This window comes from Zingiber officinale, chromosome 1B (genome assembly GCF_018446385.1).
Source record: "Zingiber officinale cultivar Zhangliang chromosome 1B, Zo_v1.1, whole genome shotgun sequence".
In the NCBI taxonomy this organism is placed as follows: Eukaryota; Viridiplantae; Streptophyta; class Magnoliopsida; order Zingiberales; family Zingiberaceae; genus Zingiber; species Zingiber officinale.
This window is the reverse complement of record NC_055986.1, coordinates 7181007-7195512: the sequence shown is the minus strand read 5'-3', so window position 1 is coordinate 7195512 and position 14506 is coordinate 7181007. Positions and strand designations below refer to the sequence as shown.

General features: G+C 41.7%; 1 protein-coding gene across 2 annotated transcripts; it reads left to right on the top strand.

Annotated features, from left to right (window-relative positions):
• The first annotated feature begins 388 nt into the window (after window positions 1-388).
• On the top strand, window positions 389-9636 carry LOC122048453 (mitogen-activated protein kinase 10-like). Of its 2 annotated transcripts, XM_042610026.1 has the most exons (10): window positions 391-1050; window positions 2670-3078; window positions 4323-4450; window positions 4596-4655; window positions 6482-6631; window positions 6729-6884; window positions 7181-7392; window positions 7489-7590; window positions 8495-8661; window positions 8739-9636. In XM_042610026.1, the coding sequence occupies exons 1-10, from the start codon at window positions 1027-1029 to the stop codon at window positions 9176-9178; spliced, it is 1848 nt and encodes a 615-aa protein (XP_042465960.1). In that variant the 5' UTR covers window positions 391-1026; the 3' UTR covers window positions 9179-9636. The 2 variants fall into 2 exon arrangements, with proteins under 2 accessions (XP_042465953.1, XP_042465960.1); XM_042610019.1 differs by having other exon boundaries at window positions 389-1050; window positions 7181-7590.
• Window positions 9637-14506: the final 4870 nt, after the last annotated feature.

Genomic DNA, 14506 nt, shown 5'->3' with positions numbered 1-14506 from the left:
AAGATAGAGGAATGCAAATTGATAAAACAAAACAAATGGATAATGTAGCAAAACTTGATAACTGGGAAAAGAGGAGAGATGCAGGCAAATTAAATAGAAAAAAAAAAGGAGAAAAAGGTGCTAAATGATGATATCGAAACTTGATAACCTCAAGAACTTATCCACAAGACTGATAGATTATCACCTCTTCTTCTCCTGCTTCTTCTTCTTATTCCAACGGTAAAAAAAGGAAAGGAATGGATCAAGTTGCTTGAGAGAAGAACTCGGTCCTCTCTCCTAAATGCCCTTCGAGTTGGTTATAATTACAGGAAAAGCCATTGGTTTAAAGGGAGATATTCGCGGGAGGTCAGGCGCATTATTGTCCGCACGGGTATTAAAAAAACGATTTAGATTCCTGGCATCGAAGGCGAATAACAAGGAGCAGCCCCCTTCCTCTCTCTCTCTCTCTCTCTCTCTCTCTCCATCTCGCCCCCGTCGCGCCTCTCGCTGCGACCAAACCTAGGGTTTGGTTTCGTGTCCGATTTGTTCGCGGCTGGAGATTTCTCGAGGGATTTTCGAGCTCTTTGGGCAGGCTGAGGTGGGGGTGAAACTTTCGTTATGCGTTTGGGGGGCAGAGGGGCCGGATCTTGGACGGAGACTGATGCAGGAGGGAAGGGGGATGCGGTTGATCTGCCGGTGCTGTTGTCTCTGTTAGTGGTTCTGTCGGACGGTGTAGTGTAGCTGTCCCTTCGTCGAGGGCTTGTGAGTACGGTTGGGATTGGATCTGTTCGCCGTGTTTAATCGGTGGGTCGGTGGAATACAGCGCGTGAGTCGGTGAGTGGGTCTTCGGGATTCAATACAGAGTTTGGCAGGATAAATGCGGTTGGTTCCCGTGGCGATCTGTCCCTTTTGACTTCTCGTGCATAATTTTTTGCGGCGCCTGGGATAAGGAAAGGCAAAGGAGCGGTGAAGAAAGCGGTAGAAGAGAAGAGAAAAGAAGCAAATTTGTTTTTTTTTTTGTGCGAGGAATTTCTAGTGGCTGTACAAATGCAGCAAGATCAGCGTAAGAAGGTGGGGTTTCTTGATCCGTGCTTTGCGTATCTGTTCTTTTTATCTATTCTTACAATTTGGGTCTCTTTTGTAAGCCTTTGGGAATTTTCTTCAATAAACCTTCTCATGCTATCTATAATGCCCTTTTTGAAATACCAAACCGACATTTTTGTGGCTGTTGTTGATCGGTTGGAAAATTAAGATTCATTTTGGTTAAGTCTGGTAGTCACTAGAAGGACTTTAGTTTTTGCCGTATAATTTTTCATGCAAATTGGCCACTTGTTATTGATTCTACTAGGTGAAAATCTGATGCCAGATACTCGGTTTTAGTTTTGTGCTGTTCACATGAAAATCTAGTGTTAATCTAAAAGTCAGTAAAGCTCTCCTTGAAATCGAATCCCAGTAACTGGAATCGACAGCCTCAAAGCTTTTCTTTATTTATTTTTCTCTGTCTTGATTATCATCGGTGAATGTACCAGGACTCTCGGTTTCATCTATGAAATTTAATTATGAGCCTTCAGAGGCTTTTCTGATGTCTTTGCTATTCCTTTTTTTATATCACTTATTCCAGTTGTTAGAAGAGGTTTTTCTATCAATTTTGGTGACGTATGCAGAGACTTTTTATAACTTCTCTAGAATTATGCTTTTCAGTGACCATTGCTGATGACGAACTAAGTTATGGGTCCAGCTGATTTCTGTGCTGGTTACTTTTTGATGTTTCAAAACATAAACAGATCTGAGTTCATCTATAGAATCTAAGGAAATGAATCCGGTGATGATTGTATGTGATCCTACAGTAATTTACTCTCTAAGGAAATGGAACTAGTTCTTTGCACCTGATAATCCTGAGTGCCTTGCACCAATTAGATAAAGCTCACACACAAGGCAATTTGATGATTGTATGTGATCCTACAATAGTTTCCTCTCTAAGGAAATGGAACCAGTTCTCTGCACCTGAATCTGATAATCCTGAGAGTCTTGCATCAATTAGTGCCACATAAAGCTAATACAGAAGGCAATTTGATGATTGTATGTGATCCTACAATGGTTTCCTCTCTAAGGAAATGGAACCAGTTCTTTGCACCTGATAATCTTGCTTGCCTTGCATCAATTAGTGTCACACAAAGATAAATACACAAGGCAATTTGATGATTGTATGCGATTCTACAATAGTTTTCTCTCTAAGGAAATGGAACCACTTCTCTGCACCTGATAATTTTGATCGCCTTTCATCAATTAGTGGTGCATATCGCCAATACACATGGCAATTTGATGATTGTATGTGATCCTACAACAGTTTCCTCTATAGCTCAATATAGAAGAAAGAAAATGCATGTAAAATAGAAGGATTGCCCAACAAGATGTATGTCAGATTATTCTTTGTTATCTTAAATATGCTCTCTTTCCACTGTGATTTATAACTAAATGATGGTAAGTAGAAATCCAAAGATTGTTTACTGGAATTTGAACCTATGTTATTTTTTCTCCAAAATTCGAAGCATTTTCTCAATGAATTTAGATTTTTGACATAAAACTGGCAGTCATTTTCTCTTGCATGAATTAAGTGTGTTTGCAAGTTAAGTGGCATCTCTTTTTTTCACTTATCTTTAACTTTCATTCCACATTTGTGTCTTCTCCAGAATTCACCGGAGCTAGAGTTTTTCAGCGACTATGGTGATGCTAACAGATATAAAATTCAGGAGGTTATTGGCAAAGGTAGCTACGGAGTGGTCTGTTCAGCAATTGATACACATACTGGTGAGAAGGTCGCAATCAAGAAGATCCATGATATTTTTGAGCACATCTCTGATGCTGTCAGAATCCTTCGTGAGATCAAACTTCTTCGTCTTCTAAGACATCCTGACATAGTTGAAATCAAACACATAATGCTACCTTCGTCAAGGAGGGATTTCAAAGATATTTATGTTGTTTTTGAGCTCATGGAGTCTGATCTTCACCAAGTCATTAAGGCAAATGATGACTTGACAAAAGAACACTATCAATTTTTTCTTTATCAGTTGCTCCGTGCTTTAAAATATATCCACACAGGTAAATTTTATTGCTTCTTGTGAGTCTGCAAGTTTAATGTGATTAAATGCTATTTCTGGTTGTTGTTACTATTCCATTTTGTTTTGAATTAGTAAAGCATGCCCATTAATCTGTATGTTCTTAATGGCCTCCAATTGGTGGAAGTCCAAGTTAATAATGCCAAATTAGAGATGACCTTCTCAGCTCCATATTGGGGGTGTGAAATCAACTAGTCAAATGCTTGAGCATTCACGATTGACTTTGTTAGTCTTTGTTTTTCTACACCATCTCAAGTACAAATAGTTTAGTTTCTAAGCAAGGTAAAGAGACTAATGACATTGGGATAAAAATACGTACCAAGATTTAGCTAAAGTGGCCAATAAAGACTTTAAGGAATTATTCATTTATTCATATGATTGCACATTGGGAGGATCAGGTGTTTAGACTAGAGTATATTTGCCAGTAGGGTCCTTATCACAATTTGTACATGTCAGGTGTTCTGTTACTCCCATGACTATGGCATTAGATTTTTGACTCATGTTGGGCTTGTAATCTAATCATTTGAGCATCAAAAGCAATGGGAATATTTGTCATCTTGATCCAAAATACATTTTGCATATGAATCAATGAAACATTCAACTATTTTACTTTCGAGGAGGAACTTTAAAATCAATAAGGATAATGCTATTTTTGTCAGATTTGAAAAGTCATTAGAGTTTTGCGGTCTCTTTGGGAGAGCAATGACAATAATGCTCTTCTATGTCAACTTATTGATAACTGAATTTTAAGGCAATTTGGTGGTGCCTGTCTGTCTACAGTACTGCTTATTAAAAATTAATTGTTTTTGACTCATGAACAGGTGTCAGCATCTTCAGTCTAATTTGTTGGCTCACTAATTTGTAGACATTGTAATTTTTCCCATTAGCACCACAACCCAGAACAATAGGAGTTAGAAGCTACTAGTAGAATCTATGGCTCAGTTTTGTTTTTCCTTGATCAAATGAATGAAACTTTGTTCTTCATTTGGGTCCATGTATATTGACAGTCAAAAGCTTTTGTATGCTCTTGTGTTTTATAGCTGTATCATTTGCTTGGGGTTTTTAATAACTTTGAATTCCTTTTATTGTAATCAAGAAAATGTGGTGCAAGAGATTGTTTCCTTGACCGATTCATCATTCTTTTCTCTCAATCTACATTTGATACACTGTTTGTTACTTTGATTTTGTAATTTTTGTTAATGGCTGATGCTATAACATTACGTGCAGCTAATGTGTATCACCGTGATTTAAAGCCAAAGAACATACTAGCAAATGCAAACTGCAAACTGAAGATTTGTGATTTTGGATTAGCAAGAGTTGCGTTTAGTGATACTCCCACAACAATTTTTTGGACGGTAAGTTGAAAAGAGCATAGTTCTTTCTCTCTCTCTCTCTCTCAAAATTTCCTTTTTATATCCTGTTGTAGTTGTCTTTTGTAGATTCAACAGCTAAGATGTTAATGGTACAATTTCATCTTTCTAAAGTCATAATGTGTAACAGGATTATGTTGCAACCAGATGGTACAGGGCCCCTGAGTTATGTGGATCATTTTTTTCTAAGGTATTGGCATATTCCTCATCAATTTTAATATCTGCAACTGTGGAAAATTTGCACTGCTTTATTTAGCTATTAAAGCATATTCTAAAGAAAGTTGCAACTCCTCACTTGTTTGCTTGTGCTACGAGCACTGTTCTGATACATGGTAATGCTAGATCTGACTGTGTAGATCTACATTCTCATCATGCAAAACCAATTTTCTATCAAAATGCTAAGCACCTTGATTTGGATTCGTCAATAAGATGCCTTCCTGACTGGTGGCAGTTACTATACTTAATGTTAAAGCGGTAAATGAAAAATGATTCAAGATTATAGAAATTTTTTCCTTTTGCAACCATTGTGACGTATGGAACTTAGACTTAACAGGATTGTATTAGCCCATGTATAATCAGTGGGTTGATTTGATTGGCTCTACTGATCTTTTGATACAAAAATAACAGGTAAGAGAAACTTAAGATGATCTATGAATGTAAATTTTTTTTTTACAGTAGTAGAATTAATCAAGTAATCTTATTCTCTGTTAAATAATCCTAAATTTCTATTAATATTTTCTATTTTCATGAGTTCTAACTTGTTTCCATCACACACCACCATTAGTGTTGTTTTTTTCCATCTGTCCACCAGTAACCATTAGTGTTTTTAAATTCATATTGAGGACTTGAATTGATTATTAACTCCTATTTTAATTTTTCTGATTGAACCAATCAAAATTTCGGTTCAATCAGAAAGCATATATTTTTCAACTGAACTGAATTCACCTCGATCCCTAGTTTATATGATTTAACTGACCAATTTGGTTCAGTTTTAAAGACACTATCATGTGGCAAAACTTTTCTTCTGACAGTGCCTAGTAAGTGATGGTTACTGGTGGAGAGATGAATGCTTTGATTAGGTAATGCTATTATAATAACACAACTGAAATAATCATCTAGCTATCTAGCTACACCAAGGGTTTAAACATGGGTCAGATGCCAGTCTGGACACTGTTGTTGGTATTTTAGATGTTTACAAGGTCTATAGCTAACTATCCATTATTAAACAAACACAATGAAGATCCTTTGGGGTATGGTATGTACTATTGTGTGAGACATTTTTGTCAGTAGATCTAAACCACTTTCAGATAGTTGCAACAAATGCCTTTTGTCTTTAAAAAAATGCTTATTTAACTTGTTCATTGAGAACCAACCATATGAAAAACTATTTTAACTTTCTTGAACCAATTCATTGTCATCATCAAGCCATGCTTGTCCCAACTATTCTGGGTTGGCTACATGAATCTTATTCCTCCATTTAGCTCTACATGATGCAATATCACTAGGTACTTTTTTTTTAATTAGTTGAACTTGAATCATGTTACTGGCTTATATCATCACAATGTATCCATGTTTGTCCCTGCGTCTTACACTTTTCTGCTAGACTTTTGAACAGTAAAGGGCAGGGAAATTGGATGCTGGCTTTGTCGTATGAACTAAGATGACCTTCCTAGTTAAACTATCTTGTTTTTTTTTTTTGTTTTTTTTTAGGATTCTGCCGTTATCGAGATACTTGATGGGTCTAAATTTTAAATCATTTAAGCTAGGAGTGGAAATTATTGCTCTTCTCAAGCAGTTGGTTTATTTTAGTGTCTTTCTCCTAAATTTTTTAGGGATGGTATAGATTATACATTAAAACAATGCTTGTTCAGGAAGGATTTTGAACTCCCCTGCAAGCTGAAATATGATTAGCAAGAGGTACTTGTATGGAGTTTGTTCCTTATTTTTCTGTTTTTGTGTTAAAGTATGAACTACTTTTTCTTGGAAAGATATTGACTAGCAGTAATCAAATTGCAGTATACTCCTGCTATTGATATTTGGAGCATTGGTTGCATATTTGCTGAAGTACTAACAGGCAAGCCACTCTTCCCTGGCAAAAATGTGGTTCATCAGTTGGATTTGATGACTGATCTTCTGGGGACACCTTCCTTGGATACAATTTCTCGGGTACTTTGGTTTACCAGAACTCTCTGTATTGGATGTGATTGTTTCGAAAATTAGAAAAGATGCCTAATTTTGAACGTATTCTTCTATCTAATCCTAGGTTCGAAATGAGAAAGCAAGGAGGTATTTGAGCAGCATGAGGAAGAAACAATCAGTACCACTTGCACAGAAGTTTCCCAATGCAGATCCATTGGCATTAAAACTTTTAGAGAGGCTGCTAGCCTTTGATCCTAAGGATAGACCAACTGCTGAAGAGGTATGTTATTACCAATTATTTTTTTAAAAAAAATATTATCCACTGTCCAGTATTCTTTTGTTAAGTTTTGGGGAGATTTTTTTTAAAGAAAGCTAGAGCTACCTAGTGCAGCTATTGTGGAAATAGACTCAATTACTCAGTATATTAGTAGCCGACCTCACCTAGTGGGATAAGGCTGTATTGTCATTGTTGTGCTCAGTATACCAGTAACCACATTGTATTTAATACTACTAACATCTTTCTCAAACTTTGGGTGTTTGTGTCCACGGAAGCTAACACATCTTTTTGTTTATTAGGCACTGGCTGATCCATATTTTAAAGGTCTTGCCAAAGTAGAGAGGGAACCATTTTGCCAACCCATCACAAAAATGGAGTTTGAGTTTGAGCGCAGAAGGTTGACTAAAGATGACATTCGAGAGCTTATCTTTCGTGAGATATTGGAGTATCATCCTCAGTTACTCAAAGACTACGTTAATGGAACTGAAAGAACAAATTTTCTGTATCCTAGGTTTGATGTTCATGTTCACCATCCTTCAATATTTTTATACATCTCTTTCTCAGGTATTTTCTTATTCTCAATACTCCCTGTTTTCTGTTTATGCAGTGCTGTGGATCAGTTTAGAAAGCAATTTGCTTACCTTGAGGAGAATGGTGGTAAAAGTGGACCTGTAATTCCACTAGATAGGAAACATGTTTCTCTTCCTAGGTATACCTTTTTATTTTAGTCTGGTTTTGATCTTTATGCCTTTTTTTTGTATGTAGATAATGTTTAAGTTAATCTTATGATTAGAACACTAGATCATGCAAGAGATCTTGTGTTTAAAACATAATGTATATTTTTTTTTTCAATGTAAAATAAACATAGTTTTAATAGATTTTGGAATGTCTTTTAAATTTTGACAAACCTTCAAAGTAATTATGTTGGAAGTTCTTTCATGAACGTGTATTTTTTTTCCTTCTGCATGACTTACAATATAAAAAGTTCATTCTGATTCTTCGAAGTGAAGTAGTTTCTTTTCTGTTTCTTCAATATTCAGTATGCTGTCAAGCTTATTATTATTCCTTGTTGAATAATCAAAAATATAATCATCTATCTTGTATTAGTCATAGTGTTATATACATAGGTTGAGAACATAAAATGCATTGTGAAAAACCACGCAAGCCATTGTATTATATACTTTCACTTTGTGTCATAATACATCAAAAATATGCATTGTATTATGCACACGAGTTTAGTTTAAATTGCAAGAAAAGGGTAACTGCTGTTCCTCTCAGGTTCATTTTTATTTCCTTTAGAGTTAATAGCTGAAACCAAAATAATGAATGAAGCTAATTTTTCTGTTGTTGGATCGATGGCTTTCTTATATCTTGCTCTTATATTTTATCCAAGATCTAAAGCTTTATCTTGTGATTATTTGTCATGCTGAAAGAATAGCAGATATAACCTCTTCAGTAAAGCGCAACAAGCGTAGAAAAGACAACCATAAAGCAGTTTTATTTGAAATGTTTCATTTTCTCTTTCATCATGCAACATGATGTGCAGCAGCTTCAGATATGCCTAATTTTTCACTGTTTCATAGGACGCTTAAAATTTCTTTGGCATCTGTTAGGTCAACGGTTGTCCATTCCTCTACTGCTTCTCCAATGGGACAAACCAATATGGGCACTTCCAGAGACAGACAAGGCAGTGATGAGGCTTGCAAGAATCCTCGAGAAACCGAAAGGTTGTCTGGAAATATAACAAGGACTTCGCAGGCACCACAACGGGTTCCAACTGGTAATTGTTTTAGATTCAAATTGACCATATGTAATGGTGATGGTGCACTCACAATAATTGTATGGTATGTTTCTCAGCTCGGCCAGGAAAAGCTATTGGTCCTGTCTTGCCTTACGATAGTGTGACTGTGAAAGATGCCTATGATCCTAGACGGTTCATTAGGAATCCTGTTCTTACACCACAACCTTCAGCATATTGTTTTCCCGGTAGCTCGGGCAAGTTGGATAGCTACAATAGAGAACCAATGGAAGCCGAAAGTGAATCCGTTCAACATAAGCCTCCACAACCACACTTGCACAATAAGATGACATCGGATATAGCTCTCGAGATGAGAACATCCCCATTTTATCTCACAGGAACTAAGACCGAGCGGATCGAGAGGGACAACAGCATACTAGAAGCAAGCCTGGTGCATGCAAAATCTCCTTACAATGGACTTGTAGCAGCCGCAGCAGGAGGTGCTGTAGCGCATAGAAAAGTTGGCGCTGTTCAGTTTGGTATGACCAAGATGTATTAGGCACAGATCACAGATTTAAATGGGATGAGCAGGAAAATGAAAGGTGGGTTTTGGAAAATTGAAATGCCAAGAGTAGCAGCCACTGGGAAGACGACAGGAGAATTGAATGCAGAAAGCACAGAGGATAGGATGGCATATTATGCCCGGGCGATTGAAGTGGCAATTTTATAATGCATGCTTGACATGTGCATTTCTTACTCTGAAGGCAAACACGTAAAAAAGTTCTTGTAAACGTGGCAGTAATGATAACTGTTCATCCTTTGCTTACAAAATAGAAATTGGTTTTCTCTGTAACTTTATTCTAATCAGGTGGTTTGTTTACCAGACTGTACAGATACATTTGCTGGGGTTTATTAGTTGAGAAGTTCCGGATGTTTGTCACAATATACATACTTGGTGTTTGTCAAATACAAAAGAAAAGGATCAATGGCAATGTAATGTAATTTTGATTGTGAGGAGGATCTTAAGGTTAGCCAATATGTAATTAGTACAGCAATGTAACGTAATTTAGGCCCCTGAAGTTGTATATTGTTTTCTTCCCATGTCTCGTCTAGGCTTAATATAAAAATATGCCGCAACACGCAAAGCATCGCCTTTATGTTAATCTTTAGCCAACCTCCAAAGCTAGTCATTTTCAAGCACGATAAAAATGTGCATGCCTCTTTGCGTTAATTACAAAAAGATCTGCCTTTCATTTTTCTTTCGCGTCTTAATTGTATCATGCATGTCAACATCACAATCCTAGAAAATAACTTGATATCTAACTTTTAAAAGTATTAGATGGTTTCGTAGCATATTATATATCTGTCGGCATGAGTTCAGTCCACGAGATGTACTAATTCCATCAAACTTGTAGGCAACTGAGGTGCAAACGTGAATGCACGATCTATTTGTAGGGTGAAGTTGGTTAGTATGGAATAAAGTTGTTGTTATTATAGTGATCCGGTCCGGAAGTTGAGTCAGACGGATCGTCGGGTGAGGTGACGAGAATGTTGACGAAGTCGCGACGTCCCGGAGGGAGGTGTGCTGAGATGGCTTCCGTGTTGACCAAGTCTCCAAAAGTCCTCTGATCAACGCTACCCTGGACCGGGGGTGTCCTCGGATGGGACGCGGCTCGAGTTGTCGCGACCCGGAATAGTAGACGGCGCCCGATCAGGATAGAGAGCTGGATCTGACGACGAGAAGCTGAACGAGGTACGGACCGGGAAGACGAGCTGCAAGTCGGGATACAATACCGACACGCAGACCGGGATAAGGCATCGGCACGTAGACCGGGATAAGATGCCAGTACGCAGGCCGGGACATGGGCTCGGCACGCAGGCCGGGATATAAAATGACAAAAGGTCAGGATACAACATTAGCACACAGATCAGTACTCCATTGCGGCTCGAAGGCCGACACATAATAGCGATACGAAGAACGAGACATAATGGCTCGATGGGCGACATAGCAATGATCGGATCGGCACCGGAAGCGGCGACAACGATAGTAGATAGGCCGGAGTCGGCTGTAGCGACATCAATAAGGTGGCTGAATGGGCGTCGGATATGGCAAACAATGATGACGAGAAGAGGACGGTTGTGGCGTGCCGAGAGGGAGAGAGGGGGACTGCTCGGGGGCGGCTCCGACGGGAGGAGAGGAGGAGGCGGGAATGCTGCCGAAGAGAGGAAGGAGAGAGAGAGAGGGGCGGCTCCGCTGCTACTCCTGCTCCGGCGAGTCAATCCCGTGGGTTGAGGCGCGAGGGGGAGGGGGGGGGAGACTTGAGAGCGAGAGAGAAGGCGAGGGAGCAGTGGCCGGCGGCGGCATCGCGAGGAGGAAGAAGAGGAGAGGCAGTAGTCATTGGTGTTGCTCGAGGGCAGCGACAAAAGAGGAAGAAGAAGAGTGGGAAGCCGGCGGCCGACGTTGGCATCGTCTCCGGCGAGATGCATGAGAGGGGAGAAGACTTTCCCTGGCGGCGGCGCAAAAAAGTGTTGGGACCTTAGATGGCTAGAGGGGGGTGAATAGCCTCTTTGAAAAACACTAAACACAAATTTCTTCAAGAACTTTGTTAGCACAGCGGAATTAGAAAACTAAAACAAGAAAGCACAGCACACTAACTCAGAGATTTACGAGGTTCGGGGATAACTTGCCCCTACTCCTCGGCGTGTCCGTAAGGTGGACGAATCCTCTTGATCTTTCGGTAGATCACACCCCGGAAGCTATCCGGCTAAAGGATTCTCCTTCTCGGTGGAGTAACCTCTCCACAAAGTCTTTAACAGCAGTAAGAAATTAAGCACAAGACTTACAGTAGTGGCTCAAGTGAAAATGATCAAAGGAAGCTCACAGCCACAATCAGCGAAGAACAAGCACACTGCTTCAATCTTCCAGAGAGTTTTTCTCCACAGTGTTTTTCACAGCAAGAGCACAAAAAGCATTGTCACGAGAGCCTCTCCTCTCCACCTTCATATGCCTCTCTGCTCTGTAACGGATCTCTGCCAAACCTGCAGCAAATCCCTGCAAATCCCTGCAACCGTCCACGACGTCGCCAATCACACTTCTTCCTTGTCTGATTGTCTCAGCTCCCACCAATGGCATCCTCGTTTCCACTGGTACCTCTGAGCTTGAACCTATCAGCACAAGTCAAGCTGATTTCGACCAAACGGCTGCCAGCAGATCGCAAACGAGACGTTGCTACCAAAACTGGTTTGTCCGCAGCGAGACACAGCAAAAGCTTTTTCGTCGCCTTCTACTAATGATCCTTAATTTGAATTCACCCAACATCAAGTAATCTGTAACCTGTAACTTCGAGAAAGCTTACAACAGATGGTTAGAAACGAAATAGGTAAAAAGCAATTGCGAATCAGAAACAATAAGAGAAAGCGCATGCAAAACAAGCCATACTGTGGATCGGTCAGTAGACCGATCCACGCTTCTATTTATCGTCACTGATCGGTCTGGTGACCGATCAGGTGCTTGTCTGATCGGTCCCAAGACCGATCCACCCCTTCACGTGAATCGGCACCGAAGTCTGATCGGTCTGTCAGGACTCACCTGGATCGGTCCGTAAGACCGATCGGTATCCACTCCGCATCGAGGATCATCGATCGGTCCCGGACCGATCGGTATCCACTCGATGTGCTCGAGTGTTATCGATCGGTCCCGGACCGATCAGATACACTCGATGCTCGAGTTTTGCACGATTGGTCCCGGACCGATCGATACACTCGATGTGCTCTTGAGTGTTGCTGATCGATCTGCGGATCGATCGAGCAGCGGATCGGCTCTGAACCGATCAGCCGTGCAACATGCCGGATCGGTGCAGACCGATCCAAAGTATGAGTCTCGAGTCAAGCTTCCAAGCTTGCGCCTCACTCCTGAGAGCGTGCTACCGAACCCTCTCCGACCATACATGCCAAGCTTCCACACTTGGACTTCCCAATTGCCTGGTTTCACTCACCAGGACTTTCCAATTGCCTGGCTTCACTCACCAGGACTTTCCAACTGCCTAACATCCCAGTTAGGACTTTCCCACTGCCTGGCTTCACTCACCAGGACTTTCCAACTGCCTAACATCCCAGTTAGGACTTTCCCACTGTCTGGCTTCACTCACCAGGACTTTCCCGTGCCAAGCTCCTCGCTTGGACTTTTCCCAATCAGGTCAATCAGGTTAACCAAGTCAACCTTGATTAGTAATTAATCTGAGTTAATTTAATATCTGATTCAAACTTAAATCAGTGTCAACATCAAAACAACATCCAGGTCAGACTGTATCAACAAAAAGATCCTCCACTCAAATCAAGCCTCCTCCTCCTCTAAATCCCTAAACAGTGATTTGACATAATTGCCCTTCCTCCTCACCCTATTTCCTCCTATGCCCCTCAAGCCATATACGTATCACAAGCCTCCCCCTCAAGTCTAGTCGAAGGAGGCGCAAGTCCGACTAACTAGACCAAGCCCAAAACATAATCGCTACCGAGCGCGGAATCAGATTGTTGGGCTCATCTTATTCCGTCGAATGAGTTGCTGTGGCGAGGCCGAGCAAGTGACTTAAATAGTATCGAGCGAGCGTCAAAAGAACGATCTAGCATATGTCGAACGATATCGAGACGATGATCGAGCGATGCTGAGCAGGGTGATCGAGCGATAACCGAGCGAGATGAAAAGACGATGGACGAGCAATGGTGAGTGCGCGATCGAGAAAATGTCGTCCGCGTAAATCGCCATCGGTACGAGTAAATCCGTGAGTGTGACCGAGAAAGTGCCGACCGAGTGACAGTAAATCGAGACCGGGACGAGCAAATCCGTAAGCGCGATCGAGAGAATGCTGACCGAGCGACCGTAAATCGCGACCTGCCAATAAAGAACGTGACCGAACGAGTGCCGATCGAGCGACAGTAAATTGCGACCTGGCAATAAAGAACATGATGGGCGCGCAAAATCGTGGTCGCGACCGAGCGAGTGACGACCGAGCGACGGTAAGTCCCGACTGGATAATAAAGAAAATGATGGACTCGCAAAGTCGTGAGCGCGACCGAGCGAGTGCCGATCGAGCGAGCACTTAAGCGATAGGCCAGTCAGCATAAATCGATTAGTTGAGTGGGACCAGCGAGTGATCGAGCAAACGGCTGAGCACATCAATGAGCGAAACGTGAATGGCGAGGATCAAGCAGAGCGGCAAGTAAAGCGATGCATGTCAATCGAGCAACAGCGATGAGCGGTGCGAAACGCGAATGATGAGTGTTGGACAGAGTGGCGGGTGAAGCGATGAATGCTGATCGGGCAACAGTGAAACGCGAGTAATAAGCGCCGAGCAGAGCGGCGAGTGGAGCTATGAGCGCCGACCGGGCAACAGCGAAACGCGAATGATAAGTGCCGAGCAGAGCGGCGAGTGAAGCGGTGAGCGCCGACCGGGCAACAACGAAACGCGAATGATAAGTACCGAGCAGAGCGGCGAGTGAAGCGGTGAGCACCGATCGGGCAACAGCGAAACGCGAATGATAAGTGCCGAGCAGAGCGGCGAGTGAATCAAGTGTGATGCGGGTCAGGCGGAGCTGTAAGTGAGCGGTGAGCATGAGGAGTGCCGGGCATAGCGGCAAGTGAATGGAGTGATGAGTGCCGACCGAAAGGTCGTTGGGCGTGAGAGTATGCTCACTTATAACTCGCACTGGGACGAGAGTCTGGGACAGCCGACCGAGCAGCTCGGTCGTTGGGCGTGAGAGCCTTGCTCACTTATAACTCGCACTGGGGCGAGAGTCTGGGATACTCCGGTTCGAGACCGGTGGCGATGGCGCTGGTCCGAGACCAGTAGTGATACTCCGGTCTGAGACCGGTGGCGATGGCGCTGGTCCG

Bases quoted from the DNA above. Each gene is read 5' to 3' on its own strand.
- LOC122048453 (XM_042610019.1), top strand. From the start codon at position 1,027: ATGCAGCAAGATCAGCGTAAGAAG. The intron at 1,051-2,669 runs GTGGGGTTTCTT...TGTCTTCTCCAG, and splicing joins AGCAAGATCAGCGTAAGAAG to AATTCACCGGAGCTAGAGTT. The intron at 6,885-7,180 runs GTATGTTATTAC...TTTGTTTATTAG, and splicing joins ATAGACCAACTGCTGAAGAG to GCACTGGCTGATCCATATTT.